The sequence below is a fragment of the Podarcis tiliguerta genome (genome assembly GCF_965153285.1).
Source record: "Podarcis tiliguerta genome assembly, chromosome: 6".
NCBI classification, from domain to species: domain Eukaryota; kingdom Metazoa; phylum Chordata; class Lepidosauria; order Squamata; family Lacertidae; genus Podarcis; species Podarcis tiliguerta.
The window spans coordinates 94214363-94241846 of NC_139539.1; the positions used below are offsets into that span (position 1 = coordinate 94214363).

The 27484-nt window shown below is 42.4% G+C and overlaps 1 protein-coding gene across 3 annotated transcripts; it reads right to left on the bottom strand.

The window, feature by feature from the left end:
* Positions 1-998: 998 nt before the first annotated feature.
* Positions 999-27470, bottom strand: ZBTB37 (zinc finger and BTB domain containing 37). 3 transcript variants are annotated; one of them, XM_083446351.1, is made up of 4 exons: positions 27242-27470; positions 23798-24748; positions 20913-21012; positions 999-16512 (listed from the first exon to the last, which is right to left on the bottom strand). In XM_083446351.1, exons 1-4 carry the CDS (start codon positions 27328-27330, stop codon positions 16024-16026), a joined length of 1629 nt encoding a protein of 542 aa, XP_083302477.1. In that variant the 5' UTR covers positions 27331-27470; the 3' UTR covers positions 999-16023. The 3 variants fall into 3 exon arrangements, 2 of the variants coding, with proteins under 2 accessions (XP_083302477.1, XP_083302478.1); XM_083446352.1 differs by lacking the exon at positions 27242-27470 and adding an exon at positions 26084-27217; XR_014512636.1 differs by lacking the exons at positions 999-16512; positions 20913-21012 and adding an exon at positions 21644-21835 and having other exon boundaries at positions 22360-24748; positions 26084-27348.
* Between the last annotated feature and the right edge of the window lie 14 nt (positions 27471-27484).

Consider the following 27484-nt stretch of genomic DNA (forward strand, 5'->3'; position numbering starts at 1 on the left):
CAACTTTCCTGGTGGACCACTGTACATAGCTTTTTGCTTGGTGACAGAGTGATTAACGGCATGAGGCATGTACGAAGCTACCACTGTGAAAGCTGAATGATTTCAGCTCGTCCACGAAGACCAGCGAGGGGCTCCAATAAATTGAAAAGACATGCGAAAACTGACTTTGCGTGAGTAGTGAACCTTAGTTTGGGGTGTATGGGTTGTTAGGCGAGGGGCACTGCCTCTGGTATGCTCCTTCAGGGCTAGTTTGCACACCTTTGGTCCCCACCTTGCACTCAGTTCTCACCTGTGGTACCTACAAGCTGTCAGCATGCAACAGCGGCCACAGCCTGGGAATAGCTTCGACTGACAGACTTCACCAGATGAGGGTGGCTGATGGGTCTTAAACCTTGGTGAGTTAAGGACTTCCCTGCATGCAAAGACAGGCTCCAGCAGATTGGGTGGATGAAACCAAGAGCGGGCCCAACGATCAAGAATGCATGTGCTGCATGTGCTGTAGAGGGAAGTGAGGGGTAGACAGGGCTCATCAATCCAGGAAGGTAGTCCATCTAGAGAAGGAAAACTCTGATCCTCCATCTCCACTGCCTTGCAGGACATCTTTGGGAGAAGAAAAGGCTAGGGAGTAAACCCTGCAGAAATCTGGAGTGAAGTCCCTAAGATGGTTGGATGGCGCCTTGTATGCCTCCTTCCGGCAACTCCTGCAGCCAAGCTGGTGCCAAAAGTATTGTTCTGCTTTCCTTTGGGCCACATCAGTGAGGCTGATCTTGTCATTTGGGCAGCTCAGGACCTCCATCCTCACTGCCCAGGCTTGTGCACTGGGGAGGTCACTTCAGTGCTGCTAACATACCGGTTTGACTTCACCCCTGGAGGTGCACTCCATCGTCTCGCAAGACAGATGGGTGGCAACAAAAAACCTTAGTTTGGGGACTGTTAAATGGAAGAGGTGGTACACAGGGCTGTGGACAGACAGCCAAACAAAAGACAGTGCACTCCAGTTATGAGTATTAAACCATTTAATTCTCAAACCACTCACATGCATAACATTTCTTTTACACAGTGTTAAAGAGGAAAATGCATTTGTTTTAAAATACAAACAGAATTTCAAGTATACATTTATAGAATTTTTCAGAGTCCTAACCCAGTTTCTAAGTTTCCATTCACATTGTTTTTAAAGCTGTTCAATGAGAGCTTTTAGTTTATTTATTTTTGCTAAACTGCTTTAAATACGTTTGTACAAGTCTTTATCTTCACTGTTGTTTTACTCTCCCCACCACCAGCACCACCACCAAAAGACACACTCACAGAATAATGACCATATTACCTCCCCTTTGTTTTCTTCCTCCATGTGCATGGAGATCAATGGGAGAATAAAGGATGCACCAAATGTGGGTTTGGGAAAATGCTAATAAAAAATAAATTGTTCTGCTATCAATTATTGTCAAACAACTAGATCACATTTCAGCCTGTTGGAGAGGTTAAGTATGAATTCTGTTGCAATGCAATGCAATACAACCAAAAAAGAGCAGTTCAAGAACTGCAACAGATATCTTGTGTGTTTCAGATTCACAGAGCAATAGTTTTAAAGGGTCTGCCAGGTGGTGGTTGATTAGTTTTTAAAGGGGGGGGGGGGACACATGATTAGGATATTTCTGTAACAAAAGAAGAGTTATATATTTAAAACTTTAGGAGTGGGGCGCAGCAGAAGAATCAAATTGGATAATTCACCAGTGACCGTGATCCATTCTGAGCTGCAGTTTGCTCAAGATTCCCACACATCCCACCAAAAGCCAGACCACAGAAAGTGGGCATGAGTGTCACCCTTTGAAATGCCACCAATTATCTATCTGTGCTGTGCAATTCAGACAGATATCCCGTTGGTGCTCTCATTCGTGATGTGGCAACATGCACAACGCATAGCTATAATGCACAGCATTCCAAACCACCTGTGCTTTACAGGCACTCTCATTTGGCATGAGTGGCATTCAAGAGGGCGGCACCCTAGCCCATAACATCCAATACAGCTTTCAGTCTGTCTCAGCAAGAATCCACCCAAGAACAGATTATTGAGGCAGAAGTTCAGGAAGAGAAACGCGTGGAAAAGTTAAAACCTACAGAATTTCAATACAGTTTTGATCCCATGGCAGTTTAGTCCATCGCTCTTTAAAAGCTTAGGTTCTGTGGCTCAGCTGATCACTGAAAACCACAGCTCAGCTCATGAGAACAGTCAAAAACCGGCTAGCCCACTTCACAAAAGCCACTGCATGCCAACGTTCTCGCTTTCACATTATTGAGTGGTGTGGATGTGCTGAGACAGGAGAGGACAATGCCTTTGCCTCTGGAGAGAGAGGAGGCAGCAATGGCAGGCAAGGTTAGCATCACCATTGTCCATCCAAGACAACCCTCCTGCATGTAACAGGTAACAGCCACAGAGCTTAAAGTGCATATGGGAGGGACAGGAGGAAAGAGGTGAGGGTGCTTAAACAACCTACTTAAAGTGCCACACTACTTTTGAAAGCTGATTTGCAATAGATGCTGGAAAGACTTAGCTGAGCTGTAATACTTAGATGCGTTTTTTAACAACACAGGTTTGTCTTTTCTTGTACTTGTCAGCAAAGTGAAGCTGCGTATTTCACATCCAGGCCAGGGATTACTAGCATCACTAAAGGGGGGCTCCAACTTGCCCCCTGCACCTACCAGAACTTTGTCCCGCAATCTGTTTCGTAGGTCTCCAAGTGGCCCAGAAAACCATCCCTGTCAACAAGACTGCATTATAAGAAACATAATCTAGAGCTCACAAAGAAGAGCTTCTCTATAGATTAAAGACCCTCCTTTATCTTGGGTATTGATTTTCCAAGAAGTTCCAGACTCTTTTTCTGTAACCTACAATGTAATAATCAGCTAATCTGAAAATGTAAGCTTTGTGTTAGTATACTGGACCTAGAAGAACTGGCTTGCACACTGTTGGGTATGATAAAAATATCCTGGGATAACCGGAATCTGTCTACAACCAACAGTAAAAACCTATGAAAAACCATCCTGAAAAAGTCATCTTTTGGACTAACCCCAAATTGCAAAACAGGACTGCGTGAGAAGGGTGGGGGGTGGAGGGACTGAGTGCACACCCCTTTTGGTGGACTTTATGTTTAAATTCCACTGAATTCAATTTACAGAATGTAAATTGGAATTTTGTAATCTGAAATTTGTGCATCAGATTAGGTTGAACTCTAGGTGGTAAAAAGCATGACTGCAAGGCCAGCAGCTGAAAAGCAGGATCTTAGTTATGCATAGATCAAGTAATAGCACCAGAAAAAGAACTACAGAATTGCTGCTGACGTTTAGAGCGCTGATTATGAGCTCACTGAAAACATTCAAGAATTTGTTGGGTGGAATTCAGCATTGCAATCTCCAATCGTACTGTCTGCACAGCATTGCAGTTTGCCAGCTGAAACAACCCCCCTCCCCTGTGTGCTGTTCTGGGAGCTCTCTCAACACCCCCAGCCAACTTGGGGGGGGGGCAAGTGGTGGTGGTGGAAAGCCCTGTTGCACAAGTGGAAGTCTGGTTAGGTGAATCCTGCAAACATGCAGTTGCCGCCCAGTGCCTCCTCTGCTGTCCCATAATGTGGGGTAACAAGAACTTAAGACTTCACCATGTGGTACATTGTCTAATCCATCTTTATACATTAGCGGTTGGGATCTGTGTGTATACAGAATACACATATCAACAGGGAAAACAGGTGGAACTAGACACACAGGGCACTGTTTTCAACTGCAACTCTGAATTTGGTAGAACATCTAGCTCGACCCTGCTCTCAAACCTAGTTTGTCTCAGGGAGCTCATTGTTTAGGCAGAGAGACACCTTCTGGTTCCTGATATTTTGGGGGGTGGGGTAAGTACTCAGGAAAAAGAAAGAATGAAAAGTCTCTGCTGAACACGCTGGCCCCAATACACTGGGATGCACTCATTTGCAACCCTTCACATTAAGTCATTTAAACTTAATTGCCAGTTTGATTTGTTACAAATCAGATGAGACCTTCAAATGCAACACAAAGCCTCACTGAATTTCAAAACTCACTTCTGTTCATCTACGTACAACTGTACTCTTTAGTCTAAGTATCCCATAGGAAAAATATGTACCCAGTCATCAACAACTGCCATTATTGGTAGTTTAAATATTTTTAATTGGGTTTGAATCTCCTGGAGATATCCAACTAATCATTGTCTGGTGCAATTATCAGGTAATCACAAACCGAGAACTGCCCTCAATACCTTCCAAGATACTGCAAACCATCCCATTCACAAGCTCTGTTCAGAAGGAATTAAAAGTTTGGCAGCAGAAAACAACTACATGTAATTCAGTCAGGAGGAACAGCAGAAACCTTTACTACAATAGTCACTTTCCTGCAACTATTTTTCTAGCTGAATTGTACTTTGCATCCCAACTTTATAAAATATTCTGGGCCACTTTGCTTCCTTGTCCCTATAACCGCAGATGCACAGCTATCTTCTGGCTAAAGCTGAGCAAAGTGTACCCTTAAGAGATTGTTCACCCAATTAGATTCATTTACTGAGCGAGCAAAAGATACTGGGGGCTTCAATGCACAACGCAAGAAAACCACGAAATAGTCTCCAGCCTCAGAGGCAAAACAGAAAGTTTCTGTTACACCAACCACTGCTGAAATACTCATTTTGGAGAAGAGACAACACCAGTGTTTACTTGCAACTAATGTCATGCTCCTGTTCTGATTAAACACCGTAACAACTAAATGAAAAGCAGACAACGACCAATATCTCTCTCTATAACACCAGTGCAGCCAGTTAAGTAGTGAATGACTCTTATAGTCTATGGGGCACCTACATATTCAAAGCTGCACGTTAATTTAGAGGGCCAAACTAAATTAGGAAATCACAGTAGGTTAAATAAATTAGTATGCACACACATTGCAGCAGATTTTAAAAGCTTGCTATAGCTGCAACTGCGATATTTCAATGAGGTCACCGGTGAAACTGCACGATAAATGTCCTCTTTTATTGGTTTTCGCATCAACGCCAACACTCTTAAAGTTAAAAGGTAAGGGTTAGCTAAGGACTTACTGCCATAAAGGAATAATCAAAGTGTGCTTGATTTCACTGCTGCCTAAAGGTGGGCGGTAACATCTTTGTCCTTTGGGGGGGGGCATGCACCTCCATTGTTCTGCTTCCCTGTAAGAGAGGGCCAGGACAGGTTATGCTGAGGTCCGCATGTTCTGTGCAAGAAAATTGCACTGCACTGATGAAGCAGGCAGGGCATTGCCAGACATGAGACAATTATGCAAGTTAAATAAATAAATACACAAATAAATACTAAATTAATGGCAGAATTACTTGCCAAGTGGTGTCCCATCTTTCCCCATTGTGCATGATACAATGAAGTTAAACTACTAAAGAAGGGCTCAGGGAATTACGCTGGAATTTGCTACTGGGGGCTGTGCTGAAGAGGCCCATTTTGGGAACTGTTTATACCAACAGCTCAAGGAAGCCCTGGAAGAGAAAAAATGAAGAGGTGCAGGGAAATATGTCTTGAGACAATGGCTAAAACAAACACCATTAAATGTAGTGCGAGTTAAGTAAGGTTCAACTCCATTTTTGCAATTCTGGCAACATCTATAGGAGATAAAACAACCGATTTAAGAAACCTTCAGGCAACAGTTAAATCTGAGCATGAAAACTTCACAAAGCCATTGCATAGTAGTTTCAAAAGACATCAGTGTTTTTTTTTCCAAATAGCACTACTGATATGAGTTGGCAAGCTCTGGAACTTGCCAGCAAATATGTGACCTTGGCTGTCTGACGAAAGATGGTGGAAGATCCAGTGTGGATGCCAGGAACATACTAAAAGCTCAACACTTCATGGCACTTGGGTGACTTGAAGCAACCAAAGGAACACACATCTCAACCTCTGACTATTCCTCAAGGTCCCAGAAGAAGAATATTGAAGACACAGTCCATAGGACTTTCACCTCTCCGTTCCGCATACGCCCATGCCTCAAAACAGAATAAAGATGTAATTTCAAATGCTACTAGTGCTTTAAACACCTTGTTCTAAAGTTGTAAAAACAACAATGTACATTATGCATTTTTCTCCAGGAGCACCATGAAGCAGAAAGTAGTTCTGTTCAGGAAACAAAACCTGAAGGGAACATGGAAGCTGCCTTAATCAGAATCACATTCACCGTACCGTCTGCACCTATTTGCCTCAGCTCTCCAGGATTTCTATCCCAGCCCTGCCTGGAAATGATGGGAATCTGGGACCTTCTGCCTTCAAGACAGATGCTTGACTCTCATGTTCTTCCACAGCACAGGATTCTCCGGCCAATTGGAATAAGATTGAAGAACGAAGTCATGGCAGGCCTATGGAACTATGGAACAGAATCCTCTATAAACATAATCGAGAAGGAAAAATGGAGATGGGCACAAATCTATTCAAATTATGTCAAATGGTCTGAGAAGCCCATTAAAGCATTACACAAAAACCAACAAGGCAGGAAGGAGTGCCACATCCTTATGGAGTGGGGATCTGCCTTACACAGCAACATCTTAAGCAGGTCTTAACCAGTGTCTAGAATCCACTGATAAATGTAGCAGCTCAAATGGCTATGTCCGATCATCTTCCCACCCTGAAACTGTGTTTCATCAATTGTCCATCTGGAAGAAGCAGCTACAGCTAAGGCAGGGGACAGACATTTGGTTTACAGCACCTGTGGTATGCTACACCCATTACAAACTGGCGTTCTGTAGGAACATTCCCACTGCAGAAGGCAGCTGCAATGGGAATGGGGGAGGCTCTGGAGAGGATGCAAAAGTGAGAACTAATATGTAGTTACAACATGTTTATCCTGACCTTCCCCCAGGGAGTCAGGGCAGTGGAGATGGATCTTTCCTCAACCTCTCCTAACAACCTTATGAGGTAGGTAGGTTGTGCTGAGAGAGTGTCTGGCCCAAGAGTCTCCCTGAGAACTTCACAGCTGAGTGGTGTGACACCACACTGGCAATGGGAGGGCAGGCTGTGGGTGCTGAGGCCCACATTCACACAAAGCGGTCTTCGGGGAAACAAAACTTCTCCTCAGCCTGCATGGACAGAGACAGATCATGCTCTTGGAATCGACCACTATTTGCTATCCTCTTGAACACATGTGACATAGCAACTGCTGGGAAATAACATCAATCTCTGAATTGATCATGGCAATTATCCATGTGCCTGAGCAGGCAGTGAAATGATTATAGTACACAAAGTATGATCCTATTATTTTACTTGCTGCATCAAACTGCTGAAATGGACCTTAAAGATCAGACTTCATATGGACTGATTGTCAAAAGGTGCGCCTCAACAAAAATCTGATTTCCTGTAATTTCAGGCTGTTTCTGCTTTTAATTTTTGCAGATTTAGGATGCTTTCCAGAATTTGTTGCATAAGCACATAAGCACTTTAAGTAGATGGCAAATACTTCCGCAACCCCACACATGTAGAATCCCAGCTGGAATATGGTACATGGGAAAGAATCTGGCTACTCCTATAGAATCATCTCTGCCCTGCTTTTTCTGGCAGGGCGGGGGTGGGAGAGAAGGAGGAATGTATATTTCTTGTTCCCATGGTTGTGACACGCTACTGCATGAACCTTGGCCTTGTAAGTGCTTCTTCCATCACGAACATACAAAACTCATAAAACGCAGTGATGTGCACTTGAGTACCCTGGAGAAAATGAGAGGATAGTTCTACCAATAGCTATTAACCAGGATAGCTAAGCAGAGGCCATATACCAGTTCAAGATGCTGAGGTCAAACAGCAGGGAATGGCACTTCCCTTCTGCCTGTGAAAGCTGGACCAGTTGGACTTTGGGTCTGATCCAGCTAGGCGCTTTTCTTATTCAGGAAAAAGCGCTAGCAGAGCCCACCAAGAGTCCCACCATTTCAAGAAGTGGAGCCTCTGTTTGCTTGTGTGTCCTTCCACCACTGTGACTTCCAGTTACATTCTCACTCTGACTTCTGCCCAGCCCTCTTCGCCCAGCCCTCTCTTACCCATATTTTTTTTGCCAACTTGCTTCTTGTCCCCAAATTATAAATTTTTCAAACAAATTCAAAGATCAGTTCAGAGCAAACAGAAAATGTATGTAAAATAAAATTTACAACTATCATATATTTTATTCCAAGCACAGGTCACATTTGAATGGTACAGGTGGTTTTTGTTTTCCTGTTTAGGAACAAAATAAAATTATGCTGCATATAACCTTTAGTGGCCTTTAATATCCAAGGCCAATGTTTTTTCTTCACTACCAATATAACATGTTTGACAAATTTTCTTATCTGTGCTTTTATTTTAAAGAGCTAATCATATTCAAAATGAAAGCATAATGTTAAATAATGTACATAATTTAGCCTAATTTGCATAAAGTGATTTATTAGCATAAGTTTATAGGTGCAAGATTTCATTTTCTCAAGTGCAAACATACCAACCAGTCCCAACTATATTACTGATTTTCCTCTAACAGACTCATGATTCAGATATCTGATCCATAGCAGGTCCCTGAACTACGTAACACTGATTCATCTATGTAGATATGAGATAGTATCTCCCGGGAGTTAGGCTGTAGCCACAATATGTAATATAAGAAACAATTTTCAAATAGACTAGATTTTAACCCAGGAATATTAAAGCAACTGGTTCCAGCCATTTTTTCAGTAAAAGAATCCACAGTCTACCAAGTCACATACCAATCTGGAAGATTAATGGTTTCCTATTAATGGTTCCCAATCAAACTTCGGGTCTTTCTATCCTTCCCAGCTATGACCCCAAAGCTTTTAAACTCCACTTAAACTAACTTGATTTGTTTCTTTAATGGAATCAAACAGCTAAATTTTGTTCAACATGCACAGCTGGTACAATCTTGTGCCAAATCACGGACAGTATTTTATTTTTTTAAGAGTGAGGAAGTTTTGCCTGGCCAGAACATAGAACCTGTTTGAATCTGGCAGATTCTGGGTTGTTGCTGTTTTTAAGTGGGCATAGCAGTTCCATTGGTGTTATACTGAAACAGAGAATCTGCACATTAAAAAAAATTCCACTAACAAGAAAAATAATGTTTAAAAACTTAAAATTCTTGGCAATAATTATCTTTAAAATGTGTGCATACTACAAGTTCCTATTTGACAAAGAAGTCTGTGTTATTGAAAAACCCACACACTTGTCAATACTTTTGCTCTATTCCTGCCATTCTTAAGGCTCACACAGGGTTTTTGGTGTGCACACTGAGCTCTGCACCAGCTCTGTCCCAGGAAAGTTCCATATGCAAAGAAAGAAGGGTTCCCAACTGTTTTAGATAGCATTTTCCAATATCAAAGGAATAAAGTTACCCCTGCTCCTGTTGAAAGCTGGCCTAAGCACCCCTCATTCCTCAGGAAGAACACGGCAACAACCAGGGCATCTTGCTATAAATAGAGCCAGTTCTGCTGGCTGGCTTTTTATTTCATTTCCTGCTCCATAGTGCTACTTGCCTGTACCAGCTGCTTAAAGCCAAAGCAGGTAACTTAGAAATGCAGCCCAGCTGTGGGCAGGGTTATTGCCTAGGAAAGAGATGTGGAATCTGTGGCCCACAATATGATATTGGTCTCCATCAGCCCCAGTCAGCCTAGCCAGTTATCAGGGACCATGGGAACTGCAGTCCAACAATACCTGGAATACACCTGGCTGGCTACCAGCTTATTAAGGAGAGAGATTGAAAGTCACACGCAAAGCCAACAGATGTGTTCCGTATTTCTAGCGCACGTCAGCAAAGCTCCGTTTTGCCCCCATGTATAGTCAGTGGGGCTCCGTTGCCATTTCCAGCCCAGAAACAGAGTGCAGAGTAAACCAGCTCCATGGACAGCCAAGACAGCATGGTGCTTTAATCCCCAGGTTAGAGACTGCTGCAAACAGCCATTCACTCTGCCGAACATGACTTTGAACAGCCAAGAAAGACAATGCAGCGTGGCACAGTGATTGACTACGTCCACTCAGTTAACTGACTCTACATCTGTTCACCAACAATTGCTAGTTGCCGTCAGTGAACAAGCAAGCAGCAAATTGCACAACTGTACTACACGACCCTACCCCTCTTTTAACAAACTCTAGCATTTATTTAAAAGCACCCAAGCAGAATTTACACAATTGCTCCACCTTCATGAGGAATTTATTTTACCATGTTTCCATTTCATGGTAATAACGTGAAGCGTGAAGCATCCAACACTGGACTAATATCCCAAATGGTCTGTAACTGCCACAGAAAGATATAACTGATCCTAACCACCTTTGTTTCTGTGGGGTAACTTAGAATATTTTAAAATTCATATTTAACAGGCATCGCCCTGTATATACTTGCTGCTTTAAGGATGTGTGCACACAAAGGGGGGATTAATCTGGATTAAGACCATTGTTACAATAAATCTTCAAGCCACTTTATGACAACACACAGAGAGGCATTGAAGTATAAACCCACCGTCACCTCTAAGGTATGCTGTGAAAAATGCACCTGACACTCCAAAGTAGTAAAGTACACAATCCAAAGGTCTTTAAGAAACGAAAATGGGCACGTATTTCCACTAGGAATTGCAGGAAAATTCTGACTGCTGGGAAAGTGCCAGTTATTTCGGTTTGTCTCATCTGATCAAACTGAGGGTTGTATCCAATGCTCAGCAAGCAGATCTCTGCTTGCACAATGGGACGTTCCTTTCCTCTCCCCCCACTGTGCCCGCCCCCAGAGCTGATTTTGAGAGAGCCTGGGGGGCTGCAGGGGAGAAGAGAGGAAGGGAAAGTTCAGCTCTGCAAGTGGAAATCTTTTGAGCTAGTGGAACTGGAATGCCGGAGACCACCATCGCAATCCAATCCCATATACGCTTAATCAGCAACCTCAACTAAGTTCAGTGATGCTTACTCAAAGGTAAGGACATAGAATTACAATCTATTTTTCATATCATTGTTCTCAACTATACACATATTTGTTTCCCATTTCAGCAGTGATATGGTTCAGAATTACATCAAAGTCACTCTATTGCTTTTGGCAAGACAAAGACACAGCAGCACGCTCAGGGAGATAACGGCAATGTTTCACATTCTGAAGTTTATTATTACTTTATTTTTACTGTTTTGCAAGCACAGAGCTATGAAATTGATCTTAATTGATCTTTCCCCTCTAGAGACAATTGCCAAGGCAAGCAATCAAGTTTTCTTGGCCTTTTCTGGAACAGAAGTGGGGGAAACTGGCCGAATCCAGGTAATATTAGTTTTTACTAAGTCCCATGGAAAAGAATGAGACACATTATTCACTACAACTAAATTCTACCTGGATGTGGGCCATTAATTAATGAGGTATGAAGATATGAAAGGGTTTCACTTCACTTCCCCTTTGAATCACAGTTGAAATCCGTTTCGCAAGGGTAAGAACATGTAGCTGCACCAAACAGAAAAGCAGATTGCCAGCTCATCTGCATTTTAGAATCCAAACAAAGCCTACATTTGCCTTCTCTGTGGCTGAGATCACAGTATAGTCATCCCTTAGTCTTCCTAAGGGCACTGTGCCTGACTAGGCTAATGCTACTGATGGCATAGGTCATTAGCAGAGTCAAGGCTGAGGTTATAGTAGTGAGCATGGTAACTCTTGTGCTGTATAAGCAATTGTTCTGCAGTAGAAAAGGTTGTTAAAGGGTTAGTATTGGCACATGGTTTTCTTTCAGTTATATGTAAGCCTACCACTGACATTTGCTACTTTCTTTTGAAAATCACTAGTAATACACAGGAATGAATATTGCTACACAAAGCATGAAGATGTGTTTGGGCAACAAAAGCAGCCTTGCAAATGAGCCCACAAAAGGTGTTACGCACCCACCAGCCCACAAATACATGTGTTAGGGCTGTATCCAACTAAGTTTTACTCAGAGTAAACCAACATAAAATAATGGGCCTAAGTTACTCATGTCTTTTAATTTCAATGGGTCTAGTCTGAGTAGGTCTAACACTGGCTACAACCCTTGGTCATTTGCAGTCTAGAAAGAAAAAGAACCAACTTCAGAAAAAAAGAACTGTCTCAGGTTCTGAATTCAGGGTATCCAGGGGAAAGGATAAAATTGAAGGGAAGAGACAAGGAAGTGGGCAGACTATTTTCTGTATAGTTTGAAGAGATTTTGTTATTTGCTCTGACCACCCTCATATCCAGCAGACTCTACCCTGAGCCACCAAGCAAAGCCAAATTCTTATCCTAACTGGCTGGGAACCATCCTCTTTAGTCACCAATTGGCTCTGTCCTCTGGTCTGCCAGCCACCTGCCCTTCCATCTCAGGTTCTGAACCTCGGACAACAAGGCTGATTAAAGCACCTGCCATTTTTTATACTCAGTAGCGAATCGAGGCCAGCTCCATGCTTGAGGGAACTCTTAGTAAAGATGCTTTCCAGTGGGACCTTCCCTTACCTGGCCACGGTGGCAGCTGTAGGTCTGGATCAGTACCACATGACACAATGCCCCAGAGCAACTCTACATTGGGGCCCTGTGAGAAATTTACATGGCAGCTCCCAGACTCCGCCACTCTTTTAAAGGGTGGCTGGGTTCCAAAGCACACCTCGGATTGGGCCCTGCTAGGGCCAGGCAGCTGCTCAAGGAGGGCATGTACTTTTGTCAGGCCTGACTGGAATAATGCAATCACAGCTGTTTGAATACATTCAAGTAATGTGTATGTTTTATTTGGATGTACAATTTAAATGCATTTTTTCCTGCAGGATTTCTGTTTCTTTTCATTCTCATTTATTCTGCCACACATCAAGAAAAAGGTGACACACAGATAAAAGTGTACTATCAAGGTCCTCTAGAATACTGGAAGAACTGCTCCTTCCTCTAGCTCCAAAATTATTTATGGAAACCACAAACAGGAATCCCTCTCTCTTAGAATCAGGGCTAGAAACTTGCTCTTTGAATAACAAAAATCTCAGGATTTTTTGGCAACGATTAAATTTTGCTAATAGAGTATCTGAGAGCCAAACAGGTCTAGATCCCCCAAGTCCTTTGTACACATATGCACACACAAAATAATGATCCCTGGTTCTATTCCTTACAGTTGCTGTTTGGACATAATGCTAAATTGTGGCCTAGCGTTACAAGAATGAAATACAGAAAGCCTTGCGCTCCCAGACTTCCTTCTCCCCAGTCCTCCTCCAATGCAGCTAAAAGAAAACTAGAAGGTTCCGTTTTAGATAACCTGACCTTTTTCATAGCATCTGAAGTTTAAATTGTGATTAATCTTAGCCATTGTTCACTGAAGCAATACGACGTCATGGACTATGGTTTGAAGTCAGCCTGTATGAACAAATCATAGTTAAGATTCATCAGTTTGTGTTCAGACAACAGGTCAACTTCCAAGCTAATCTGAAACAGAACAACTTGTGAACTCATTGTGGCTGCATCAAAAGATGGGTGGGAGAGAATGTGGGAACTCAAGGCTTATGCAGACTTTAACTCATAATACCAAATGAAGAAGTAGTGTTACATCTAAATGAGGTCAAGAACTATAGCTACAAGCAGTAAACCTCCCTTCAGTGAGATCTGGGCAAGAATATTGGCTCCTTCGCATGCAATTAGAAATGATTAATTTCTACAGTGGCAAGTTAAAAAAACACCTTTCACAAGCTTTATTTTTCTTCTACAACTAAGCCTAGGCTAAAATGTAAGAAGTGCTTATTGACTCTGGCCAGGCTAAATAGAGAGGAGTCTTGCCAGCAAGCAGAGAATTGCTGCCTGATGAACCTGAATTTCTTGGCTGCTCCTCAGTTCACAGTATCAGTACAGTTACAACTTGTTCAAGAAACTCACAGCTCCATGAATACCACATTCAATATTCCACTTCAACTCTTTGCCACCTAAACTTGGATGGATTTTGCTGCAATTCCGCTTTTGAAAAAATTCTTCTGTATAGCTATCACCTACACCATCACCAGCTCAGCAGATAAACTTCCCCATTATAACTATATATAACATATGTGTAGATAAATAAATGTATGCCTTACAGTTTGGTAATATTTTTAAAGTTCTATTTTTAAATGCTTAAAATCTTTGTATAAGTAACTAGAAATATTTTCCAATGCTCTTGAGTGTAATTTTACTCTTTTTGGTAAATTTGAAAGCTATAACTAAAGCAGCATATATATTTGTATCTCTCTATTACCCTCCCTGCTTCAGTCCAAATGAGAGAGTGTATGTGTGTGAGTTTGGGAGGGTCTCATCCAACTCTTTAAAGCTTTTATGAGTTGACCTTTATTGGTGGTTTCCTGTCTTCTGACCACAAAGAGAATTTCATTCTACTCCCCACCTTACAGAGAAGTGCACCCTTGGTGCTGTGAGGTGGGGAATAGAAGGAATTTCTCAGTTAACACCAAACAATGAAAAGGAGGGGGGGGGGGGTTAAACAAGTTTTCTGCTTTCATTCATTCTTTCAACCAAAACATGAATTAAGAAAATATCCTCATTTTTACAAGAAGGCCAATTATTAGTACAAAGCACAAGCTTGTTTACCACAAGGCCATCTCTCCCTTCCCATTATGATAGCATGATTTCTCCCCTCCCCATTTTGATACCTTCCCCAATTAGCTTGCTTTTTCATCTTATCAGCTATTTTCTTGAGATCCACATCATCTGCTTGGCATGATACCAGCTTTTACATCAATACAACGCAACACTAAAGCAGAGCTTGAACTGCTGCTTATTTTGCAAGTCTCAAACAAAAGTTCAAGAGATTTGCCCTCCCGTGCCTGCATCCTTACACTAACAAGCAATATATTAGGAAACATGAGGCAAGTGCAGATTTGCTGGGTTTGGCAGCGGCACTGTTATCTTCCCAGTAAACTCATGTGAAAAATACTACAAAGGCTCAAGGAAGAGCTATCACTGCTTGTAGAAAACTGGAAAGTGAGCTTTCTGAATTATTACTAATGCATATTTTTTTTTGCATTTTTAATATAAAAATACCAAATAGAGAACCATTCGTAGACAGTCAAGCCATAATCCCCTCCAATGGAATTTGATTATTTTGATATACAAATATTGCTGTTATATTAGAAGGGAGGCAAAAGATGACCTTTGAGGCAAAGCCGCTATTTAAACAATTATTTATGACAGGAAACCTCATCCTACCTTTTCAGTCTTTGCAGAGCCCAGAAATTGAGCAAGAATTGCAAAGTGTTCTGCATTATCCACATTTCACAATTGAAAATATCTCCCACCAAACATGGCAGAGCTTCACAGCTACTACCGTCTTTTTCGGTAGCTTACTTAATTAAATATTGTGTCACCTCTAAAATACTGATCAAAAGAGACTTGCCTCATCACAAACAGGCAAGACCACACACCTAGAATGGGCAAGCCAAGACACAAAACAGAAAGCCCTTAAGTAATGGGTCAATTTTAAAAAGACACGCCAAAATAAAATGAGATAAAATACACTCAGACAAGTTAGGTTCTACCAGGACAACCATTCTTCTCAAAAATAATTACCTGGAAGATTATTTTGTGAGGGGGAAAGAGAGAGGGAGAACTAATTATTGTCCCCATTACTTCTTCAGTGGCACAACTACTGTGATGAATAGAGATATTGGTGCTCTGAACTCACCACAGCTAGACCTCTACAGCCCACAGGACCACAGGGTCTGATGCCAAGAAAATGAAAAAGCTGTCATTCCTTGATCACTACTGGATATATTTTTTTAAAAAAAGCTTCTCCCCATCCAAAAAAAAGCTGTCAATCCCTGAATCGGAGGTTAGTTGACCCAGTTTTTGTCTCGTCCCCTCAAAAGGCGATGAGGAAAAGGAGGTGAGCTTTTAGCACTTTGTTTTCATATCATTTCTATTTTGGCAACATCTTAGGAGCTTCTTTGTCCAGCGGCGACATTGCACAAATGAGAACTCAAGCTCACCGTCTCAAGGGGATTTGCTCACGGACTGAGAGGATCCCTCTCACCCATTTTGCATTCCTCTTCAGTCTGGCCCGGTGGTGGACACAGATCCCTGGGCTGTCTCCCCCGCCATGTTGGCTTCTTCCCGGAGAGGAGATTCCTCCTCCGCCTGCCCTCTTGACGTCACTGTGGTCTCTGGGGAGATGCTGTGCGGCCCCTCCAGAGGCATGCAGCCAGGGTGATTCTTACGAAAGTGCTGGTTGAGAATGGCCTGGAAGGGGAAGCTCTTCCCGCAGACATGGCAGTGAAAGGGTTTGTTTCCTGTGTGTTTGCGGATATGATACTCCAACTGATCCTTGCGAGTATACTTTTTGCCGCACATACGGCAAACAAAGGGTGTGATGCCCATGTGGAGCCGCATGTGCCGGTCCAGGCTGCCCTTCTGATTGAAGGATTTGGCGCAATAGATGCAAGTGAGGCGTGGGTTGTAGCGAAACCACCTCTCCGATACTTCCTGTTCACGGAGATATTCAACATAGCCACTCACTCCAACTATAGCAGACTCCTCCACCTGGAGAGAAATATTACAGACAAGCAGTAAAGATAATGAGCTAGTTTGTATATGGGAAGAGGGTCGTTTTTCTCTTCTGAAGAGATGGCTGTAAGTTTCTTTGGATCTGAAGTTTCTCTGGACCTAAAGATAACAAGAGCGCTTGTGTGGTGTGGGGGCTACAGTGTGGGGCTTAAAACTAGGAAAACCCATGTTCAAATTCCCTCTCAGGGCCAAAATACATACCACTCGGGCAAGTACAGCTGTGTCTTCACCTGCCTGCCCCATTACTGTCTATTTACTTAATGAGATTGATATGCACTGCTTAGTTAAATCATTTAGGTGGTTTACACAAAACAGTATAAAGCGTTAATTAAAAATAGCTATAAGAACAATCAATATATAGATAAAATCAACAGAATTAAAAAATAAATGTATATCATTTGTTCCTTTTCTATCTCTCAAACCCTCGTTATTTGCAGAGATAACAAATCTTTTTATCGAAGGCAACAATGGGGTTATGGAAGAGATAAGTTGTTCCCATTCTTAGACCATCTACATTTTGTTCATGAGCAGAAAAATAAGCAAATTCAGGATGGAAGTCAAAAGAGCTGTACAGAATGATGGATCTATATGAACAAGGCCTAAGTCCCCCTTGGACTGCAGAAATACACTCTACATGGGGCTACCTTTGAAGGTGACTTGGAAACTACAATTAATTCCGAATGTAGCTGCCAGACTGCTGACTAGGAGCGGCTGCCAGGACTATATAACACTGGTCCTAAAAGACCTACATTGGCTCCCAATACATTTCTAAGCACAATTCGATGGTGTTGGTGTTGACCTTTAAAGCCTTTAACGCAGTGATGGCCAAACTTGGCCCTCCACCTGTTTTGGGACTACAACTCCCATCATCCCTAGCTAACAGGACCAGTGGTCAGGGATGACGGGAACTGTAGTCCCAAAACAGCTGGAGGACCAAGTTTGACCATCACTGCCTTAATGGCTTCAGCCCTGTATACCTGAAGGAGCGTCTCTGCCCCCATTGTTCAGCCTGGACATTGAGGTCTAGCTTTGAGGGCCTTCTGGTGGCACCCTCATTGTGAGCAGTGAAGTTAAAGGGAACCAGGCAGAGGGCCTTCTTGGTAGTGGTGCCATCCCTGTGGATGCCCTCTCATCAGATGTTAAAAAAGATAAAGAACCACACAATTTTTAGAAGACATTTGAAGGCAGCCCTGTATAGGGAAGTTTTAATGTTTTTTTTTTGTTTTATTATGCTTTTATATTTGTTGGAAGCAGCCCAGAGTGGCTGGGGCAACCCAGTCAGTTGGGAGGGGTATAACAACAACAAACAACAACAATAACAACAACAAACAACATTACCACACTATTTGGAAAACCTCTAACAATGTGAAGGCATCATGGGAAGGGGGCCTTGGGACTGTAATTCCACAAGAAAGGTGGAATGATATGTGGAATAACTAACCAACAGGAGTCTGTGTTAGTATACCACTGGCATTTGACTCTGGGGAAAATGCATTACATAAACAACACTCTGTCACGAATGTGTTGGAGGGGATGTGTAACACCAACATTCTGTCTTCTACCTATGGTTGCAAAACTACAAACAGAAGTTCTTCCACAGGACTCCCGCTGATGAGGTTTGCCAGCTGAATCCAGATTTATATTAATATATTTTACGCATAAGTAGATGCAGCTGCAATAATGGCATTCATTTCTTCCATTGTTTATTCCATCTCCATTTTATTCCTATTTTATAGCTGTCTTCTTCTGTAATTTTCTAGAATGCAGTTCTGCTCATTTCTTGTAAAGTGTCATATTCATGGATAGTGCTATACAAACAGAAACTCAATAAAATGTAGTGTTCATCATTTCTTTGCTTTATGAGTCTACTCAGCACACTTTTTACTTTTAGTTCAGGATTCCTTCTCTGATTTCCCTTTATTCTTTTTTATATAATTTTTTTAAATAAAGTTTTATAAAGTGTTCGGTTTTACAATTTCAAATAAACATTTTATAAACTTTAAAATATCCAATGACTTCCCTTCTTCTCCTTCCATGGTTCATTTTACATATCATACATTCCTGCATATTTTACTATAACCATTCAAATTAGTTTTTCACTTTTACATCCATCAAAAATTATTTACTCTGTTGAATTTATCTTAATGCTGCCAGTGTTTTCAGCTGTATACAATTATTTTCCATATATTCAATAAATGTTTTCCAGTCTTCTTTAAACATATGTTCTTGCTCTCTTATTCTATATGTTAAATCCGCAAGTTGTGCATATTCTGTCAACTTAAGTTGTCAATCCTCTTTAGTTAGGACCTCACTCACTTTCCATTTTGGGGCTAACCAAACACGGGCTGCAGTTTTTGCATACATAAATAACCTTTTCTGACACCTGGGAATTTCAGTCTGGGTTATACCCAACAGAAAGGACCCTGGTTTTTTTGGGAAAGTAATTTTGAACATTTTTTTACATGTCCGCTGCATGTGGAGGAAGGTTCCCTCCACACTTTACACTTCCAACACTTATCTGAATCTGTTTTATAAATCTAAGCCAACCTACTCGGAGTTAAGTACCATCTATGAATCGTTTTCAAATAATTCTCTTTCAATGAATAGCATGCTGTAAATTTCAGGTCACTTTGCCAGAATTTCTCCCAGAGTTTAAGATCTATATTGTGTCCTATATCTATTGCCCTGTGTGTCATTGAAGCTTTAACTAGCTCGTCTTTTGTTTCAAATTCATAGACATTTTAGACAAAAGTTTATCCTTATTTTGCAAGAGTTCTTTTTCAAATTGTGAGCTTCAGTCAAAAAATAAACTATTTCTATCTGATTTAAACATATAATGTAGCTGGTGATATTGCAACCAATCCATAACTTGACTCCTTAGGTTTCCATTGGTTTCAGCTTGGAGCCCCTCCCCCATAAAATCCAGCAGTTCCATGTAAGTCACCCATTGTCTGTCCATATTAACTCTCTTAATTGAGATTGCTTTGATGGTGTTTTGCTTTCCAGCAGATTTTTATACTTTTCCCAAACTCTATACAGAATGTGGTTCATAAAACTCTTATAGATTTTAGCCTTCCCATACCAGAGACATGCATGCCAGCCAAATTTTAAATCCTGACCCTCTAAATCTAAGATGTCTGCATTGTCCAATACAATCCATTTTTTTAGCCAACACAAACAAGCTGCCTCATAATACATTTGAAAGTCTAGCAGAGCAAAGCCTCCTTTTTCTTTTATATCTATCATAATTTTATGTTTAATTCTTGGCTTTCCCCCCTGCCAGAGATATCTTATTTCCATTATTTGAAGCATCTTAAATTATTTACAATTGGGATTTGATTGAAATAAAAACAGAATCTTAGGCAATGAATTCATTTTAATGGCTGAAATTCTACCTAACAGGGACAGTTCCATTCTCCTCCATATCTCCAACTCTTTCTTAACCCCTTTCCACAATTGAATATAATTATTTTCAAAAGGTTGTTCTAGTGTCAGCACCACATCATCAGCAAATGCCCTTAAGTTATAAACTCTATATCCTACCTCAATACCTCTAATTTCTGAAGCAATATTTCTAATGTGATAATAAACAACAGTGGAGACAGGGGACAGCCTTGTCTCATTCTTTTTTCTATTTGGCATTTGTCTGAAAGAATATTATTTATTAATATATTTGCAGATTGATCAGTATAGATTGCTTTAATTCCTGCTATGAAAGAGTTACCTATTTTCATTTTCTCTAAAACCTGTATCATGAATGACCATGAAATATTATCGAAGGCTTTCTCCGCGTCTAGAAAGATTAACGCAGCCTGTTTTTCATTTCTTACTTCCAAATACTCTATTAAATTAATTACATTTCTTATATAGTCTTTATTTCGCTGGCCTGGTAAAACCGCGGCCTGGTCTCTGTGGACTGTCTCAGCCAGTGTCCTTTTCAATGTATTAGCTAAAATTGTAGCAAATAGTTTATACTCACAGTTCAATAATGAAATAGGTCTGTAGTTCTTGGTCTTTGTTAAGTCACTGCTTTGTTTGGGGATCAAAGTAATGAATGCATCTTTCCATGAAACTGGAAACCTCTTTCCCTCCCCATTGTGTCATGTCTTTCAGACTATGCTTTCAAGAAGGGTGCTCTATGTCCATTCCCCAGCCCTCCACTACAGAGTGCCTGTCTATAGACAATCTATATCAGGAGTGGCCAAACTTGGCCCGCCAGATGTTTTGGGACTACAACTCCCATCATCCCTAGCTAACAGGACCAGTGGTCATGGATGATGGGAGTTGTAGTCCCAAAACAGCTGGAGGACCAAGTTTGACCATGCCTGATCTATATGAATAACTGCAGTAGTAAAGCCCAAGTTAGGGATACCTACCTGGGAATTGGGTTGTTTGGGTTCATCCACCCGCCATGGAGATTCACTTTTTGACCTGTACCGCTCATTTACAGTAACCACACTACCAGAAGGGCTAAATCTGCAAATGGAAATAGAGATTAATGGATAGTTGGGCAATATTATGATACTTTGAACAAAGACATGGGAAGCATCAGAACTTCTGCTTGATAATATTAGTCAATAACATTAGGAGTGGGGCAGCCGGGACTGGACAAAATGTGAGATGTGTGTATGCGTACTAATGTTGATTTGGCAGCAATGAAATCTTTTAAGGCAGCCCAGCAACTTAGAGATGGACTGAGGAGCAGCTTAGCTTCCTGGGGAAAGACTTGTTAGGGTGACTAAAGAGGATGAACAGTGTCACAGGCCTATTCATGCAGAAGTTCAGACAGTGGATCTGATTAGGCATATTTCCGTCCAAGCCAGAAATATTCCTCAAACTTCAATTTATGGAACATTTATAGACTGGGAGTGTACTTGCCATCAAGTGATGGCTGGTTGCACCTACCAAGTGATACCCAGCTTCCCCAAGAGCCTTTGTAAGGAGCAGCTGCCAAAAGAACTTTGAGGGGGTTTCTGAGCATTTGAGTTCATGTTTGGGGGATGAATTGTTAGGTATTAATGCCAGTAGCCTGGTGGCTACTTTGGGATACTGCTAGCTGACCTACTGCTAAACTTAATATTTGTTTATTTTTGACATATTTTGTTAATCATTGACTTGTTAGTTTTATGTTGAAGTGACATTAGCTTTACTATTGATCATGGTTATTGTATTACTGCATTTTTACAGCTTATTTTCTATAAACTGCTTTGAGCACATTTGTATTTGCAGAAAATGCATATAAGTAAATATAAATAAAATCACTACAACTATGAGTAAGCTTTTCACAACTCGTTGATGTCTACCATTTACAGTGGTGCCCTGCAAGACGAATGCCTCGCAAGACGGAAAACCCGCTAGACGAAAGGGTTTTCCGTTTTGGAGGTGCTTCGCAAAACGAATTTGCTATGGGCTTGCTTCGCAAGACGAAAATGCCTTGCGATTCCTGGGGTTTTTTCCCCTCCCCCCCTTTTCCCCAAGCCCCTAAGCTGTTCGCTAAGCCGCTTAACAGCTGATCGCTAAGCCGCTTAACAGCTGATCGCTAAGCCGCTTAACAGCTGATCGCTAAGCCGCTTAACAGCTGATCTAAGCCGCTTATCAGCTGATCTAAGGCGCTAATAGCCTTTTAGCAGCTAATCCGCTAATCCCTTGAGCCTTTAATAGCCGCTAATAGCCTTTTAGCAGCTAATCCACTAATCCCTTAAGCCTTTAATAGCCGCTAAACCGCTAATAGCGCTAATCCGCTAATGGGCTTGCTTCGCAAGACGGAAAAAAACGCAAGACGAAGAGACTTGCGGAACGGATTCTTTTCGTCTTGAGAGGCACCACTGTATAAGCAGCAGCACTCCCATCTGTCAAAGAATTAAGAATAATTTAACTTGGCATTACAGTCATACCTCGGGTTGAAGTAGCTTCGGGATGAATATTTTCAGGTTGCACTCCACAGCGACCCGGAAGGAACAGAGTGCATTACTTCCGGAATTCGCTGCTTGTGCATGAGCAGACACTCAAAATGACGTCACGTGCATGCATGGAAGTGGCTAAACGTGACCCGCGCACTCGCGTCTTACGTTTACTTCGGGATGAGAACGGGGCTCTGCAACGGATCCCGTTCGTATCCAGAGGTATCACTGTACCTTTGTTTTACATACTGCTATGCCTGACGCGTGAACCTGTGACCACCTCCTCAACAAGAAGAGCCAGAAATGCTCTCTCAGTACTAATATTTTTTTTTCAAGTAGCAACATTATACCAACAAAAAGGGTCAAATCAGTCATCCTGCTAAACCACAATAAAGAAACTTCATTATGGAAAATTCACCATGAGGTCAGAATAGACAGACCATGTTTTGAAGATCATGGCTTGGTGTGATGACCACACGGTCATTGCTCTGCCTTCAGAGATCATTGTACCTAGAGATGGGAGAACTGGGAAAATGTAAAAAAGAAAGCAGGCAAGCAGCTTGAATCTGTTTGGAATGGACTGGGATGATGGCTGAAATGAACCAAAGAGGTGTTGTGTTCTCAGTGACTGATTCACAGCTATGGAATTCCTCTCCCTTAGTGATCTATGCCAGCCCTGTGCAACCTTTTTGACTAGGATTAAGGGGGCCGAGGTTTTCAGCATATTTTATGTTTTGAAGCTGCTCAAGTGCGTTCTGGATGCAAGTGCTACAAAAATTACTGTTATCATCTCTTGAGCCTTCAGGGTGTGGCAGGCTATATACAAGTTAAATGGTAAAGTGGAATCAACCATTAGTTTAGATAAAATACAGTGAATAGATAAATAAATACCAGTGCTGGGCAGGCAGCTATGAGACTACTGAAAAACACAGTAATCTTGGTGTAGAAGGTATTAAACTCATACCACGGAAACCACTTCTGAGAAAGGGTTAGTGATCTTGTGTATGTTAGGGACTTTTCTAGAAATTTCTAATATGAAGAAGATATGCCTTTCACAGCTTCTGATCCCCCCTCCCCTGCTACAAAAGCTGAGCAGATCTCTGCCTGGGGAAGATAAAGTCCCACTCTAGAGCTTATGTGAAATAATAGAATATTGACTGTCCAGATCACCATTTATGCACTTTCTGCTGTTAATCCTCTACAAACTGCAACTTTCATATGTCCTTTTAATCATGCCCCATCTTCTATGACTTTTTTAGACAGCAAGCTCTAGACAGTGAGAATCATGGTGCTTGTAGATTCTGTACAATGCCCAGAACACTCTTGGAAGCAAATCAGTTTTTAACAACAGAAAGTCTCACCTGTCAATCTCTGTGCTGGTTGGCCTGGCCACTTTTGCTCCTGATGAGCCTAATGTGTAACTTTCCTGTCCCATTGATCCATGGCCTGTGGTATCAATCACCATGGCAGTGACCTCCTCAGCACTGCTCCCATCTTCTCCAGATGGCTGGTTTTCTGTCCCCAGCCACTCCTCCAGGTTCTCCGTTTTGATTCGTACTGCTCCAAGAACTTTGACGTCATCGTCACCCTGCCCACCATGGTCTGCCACTCCCGTCTCCACATACCACTGACCTGCCCTATTAATCCTCAGGATGGGCTCCCTGCTCTCCACATCTGAGCTCTGCTCAATTATCTGAGGGCTTGTAGACTCCTCAGGAGGACTAAGTTCCCGAATGTCCAGCACAGTGCTGACCTGGCCCATGCGGCTTCCTTTCGGGGTGCTGTGGTGTGGACTCAGAGAGCGATTCAGAGATGGGGAAGCCCGGTGAGATTCTGGAGGCCGTTCTTGATGCTTTGCCCTTGTTTGGCTCAATTCTGCTTCAACACCGGCTACGTTGATTTTGAAATGAATGCCCTCCAAGATCTGTGTGCACTTGTCTATAACATGTTGCATCTGCAGGAAACTAGCTGCAGTCAGGTAGCTTATGATATCAGCCAACTGGAGGCATATCCGGCCCGTGTAGCAAAAAGAGAGGAGTTGCTCAAAAACAGTGGGATTTTTGATGACAGAAATGGAAACCGTACTCATCTCGTTGAGCGACATGTGGTCCCGGAAGTAAGGTGAACTGGCAGCCAGCACTACTTTGTGTGCCCTGAATGCTTGGCCCTGCACATTGACTACAATGTCACATAGCCGGCCCTGCATGCGCAGCTGGTTGAGGTGGCTCAGGACAGAATTGCTGAAGTCAGGAATCTCCAGCTGAATGTTTCCACTTTTCTCCATGTCGGCTCCAGTTGCAGGTGGAGCAACCCTAACAACAAGAAAATGGCACCACAGGAAGCATTAGAAAATATTTCTCTTTATGCCTGCTTCTCATACTACACGAGGAAGACAAGAGTGTCCATAAATAGTTCTCAGACAATGAATCTGAACACACTTTCAGATATGATTGTGATTCACAAGAGGATAAAATACAAGTTCTTTTAAAGAACGTATTGCTCAAAATTAGTTGCTTAACACAACCATATTTAGAGGGGTTGAGAACAGAAGAAAAGCAGTCAAGGTTGGCCTCCATTGTACATAACATTACACATAGTCTAAACTTTCTCCCTTGGGTATTCATCTTAATAATACCAAAAAGAACAGCATCAGTTAACAATAAGAGAAGAAATAAGTGTTTTGAAGCCTTTTGAAAGTTGTAGCAATAAATGTCTGGGACCAATTTACCAAGTGCTCAAAGGGCCAATCATGAATTTATGCACTATTTTTAGAGATACCAACACAGCTTTGGACTTCTGCCATTCTTTCTGTTGCTAAGAACAGATTTCTGATGGGAAGGTCATGGAGACCACACAAAAGCTATGGCAGAATGATTAGGAATACACATCTTAACTACACAGAGGAATCAGCATACCAAGCTTTAGGACAAGCATGGTCAAACTTGGCCCTCCAGCTGTTTTGGGACTACAATTCCCATCATCCCTGACCACTGGTCCTGCTAGCTAGGGATGATGGGAGTTGTAGTCCCAAAACAGGTGGAGGGCCAGGTTTGTCCATGCCTGCTTTAGGAGCATCAGTGATCTGAAATCACACCCTGTGTTACAGCTGGGGTTTTCTGTAGCTACCTAACTGGATAGATCTGCTGCCGCCTATACTTATGAATGAAAACAGATGCTTCCTGAAGCAGTATCCCAGAGAGTGGGGTGGGTTTGGGGTTCACTTCTAAGTGATGCAAAGATTTATAGATCTGTAAGCAGCTTGTGCTGATAGAGCATTGTGGGTATGACAGTGGGCTGTAACAACGAGGCTAGGGGCTTTGAAAAGAACCCTTTCATTCATCTGCTGCTTCTGACAGGGTGCGCCATCTATCCTCCTGCTTTGTGATAACAGTACCCTACCACAACAGTATTGTGAATAGGTAGGACTATTTTTTTCAGACTGGGAACTCATCTTAAATTTTCAGGAGACCCACTTTTAGTCTACTGTATATGTTTGTTTTTCTCCTTTTCTGTATATGGAGAGTAGAGGCAAAGATAGCCAGGCTGATATACTGTCAACTGAAAAGGAATATGGCAGATTCGGCTTGTAAGAGCAGGGTCAATTTAAATTCCTTCTTCTATGCAATGATTAAACACAGAAAACACACCTTTTGAGGTGGGAGAGGTTGTGAAGCCATTCATATTGTACAGGGGTGTCCACTCCAGTTGAAGACCAATGAATCTGGCTGACGTGGGATACTCAAAAGGTGGTTAATTCTGAATGATGCTGCCCAAACATAAGGGGCAGATATTATTTTGGATCCCATATCTTCTATAGTCTTGGTAACTGGGCCTTTAGACATTCATAATTTAAGGTGATAACAAATGCTTTAGCATTTTATTCTTCAGGGGGGAGTACTCATTTGCTGTGTTTTAGTTTAATCTATCACTTCAATCACACTCCTTGCAGGCAAGGAATTTCCTTGACAGTTTCAGAGCATGCCTTGGATAAAAAACAAGTTTGGATAATACTAATCTAGAGAGTCCCACCTTAGGTAAATGACTGGACACCACTGCTCCAAAATACATTTAAGTGGGCACAAAAGTCAACATTATTTGCATACTCCCTGCAGACTATCCCTTTCTTGTATGAACTAAGAAAACAGAAGGGAAGCAATAGAAACAAGATACCCCAAATCATTAGAATGGAATAAAGTATAGTTGTACCAGGAGAAAAAACAACCACCTTTAATAGGATACAAAAGCTAGGAGATACAATCGCAACACAGTAGCAATGACAGTTTTAATGACCGTGGTCCTCTGTTTCTGCGTTCAGGCTTCACCCCTCCCGTTCCTTGTCCCAAATGCCCTCACCCGCAGGAAGCGCAGCACCCTGGGCAGGACCTCTCAGCATGCCAAAGCCCTCGACACGCGAGAACATTGCAAAGCAGCTACATAAAGAGGAGGGGCAATTAAAAACAATGAGTCGAGAGAGACCCAAATAAATGAATATTGACATTCCTTTCCTGGTTGGAGGCGGTGGAATAAGGAAAGGGGGGAAAAGAGGGCGGGGGTCGCACGACCTTTTAGCCAGAAGCAGTTCCAGGGAGGAGCAAACTGAGTTGCTAAGAGACAGGGGAGGGGGGCTCCGAATTGGGGTCCGGCAGGGAGCCCCCCTCGTTCCGGGAGCAGGTTAGGCCATCCCGGGGGGGCCCTTCTGAGGGTCCGCCTGAGAGGCCTGGGGGGCGGGGGAAAGAAGAGAGAGGCTGCCGCTCTCCGGACCTCCTTCCCTTTCCCGAGGGGACCGAAATATACCGTCTACGTACCTCCAGGGGTGGGGGGCGGGGGGTGGGACGAGCCCGAACACCCTTCCGGAAGCGAAACCCCCCAGACGGGCAACGCCCCGGAAGAACATCCCCCGTTCCCCGACGTTCCTTCTGATTGACTAGCTTTCCTCCAGGCTTCTCGTCAGGCAGCCCCGCCCAGAGGCGCGAGCCCGCCATGGGGAGGGGGCCCGAGGGAGGCGCCTCGTGACCCCCAGCGCGCCGGATTGGTGGCGGGACTCGGGG

Bases quoted from the DNA above. Each gene is read 5' to 3' on its own strand.
- ZBTB37 (XM_083446351.1), bottom strand. From the start codon at position 27,330: ATGTTCTTCCGGGGCGTTGCCCGTCTGGGGGGTTTCGCTTCCGGAAGG. The intron at 21,013-23,797 runs GTGAGACTTTCT...TTCCATTTGCAG, and splicing joins ACCAGCACAGAGATTGACAG to ATTTAGCCCTTCTGGTAGTG. The intron at 16,513-20,912 runs GTAGGTATCCCT...ATTTCTCTCCAG, and splicing joins CCAAACAACCCAATTCCCAG to GTGGAGGAGTCTGCTATAGT.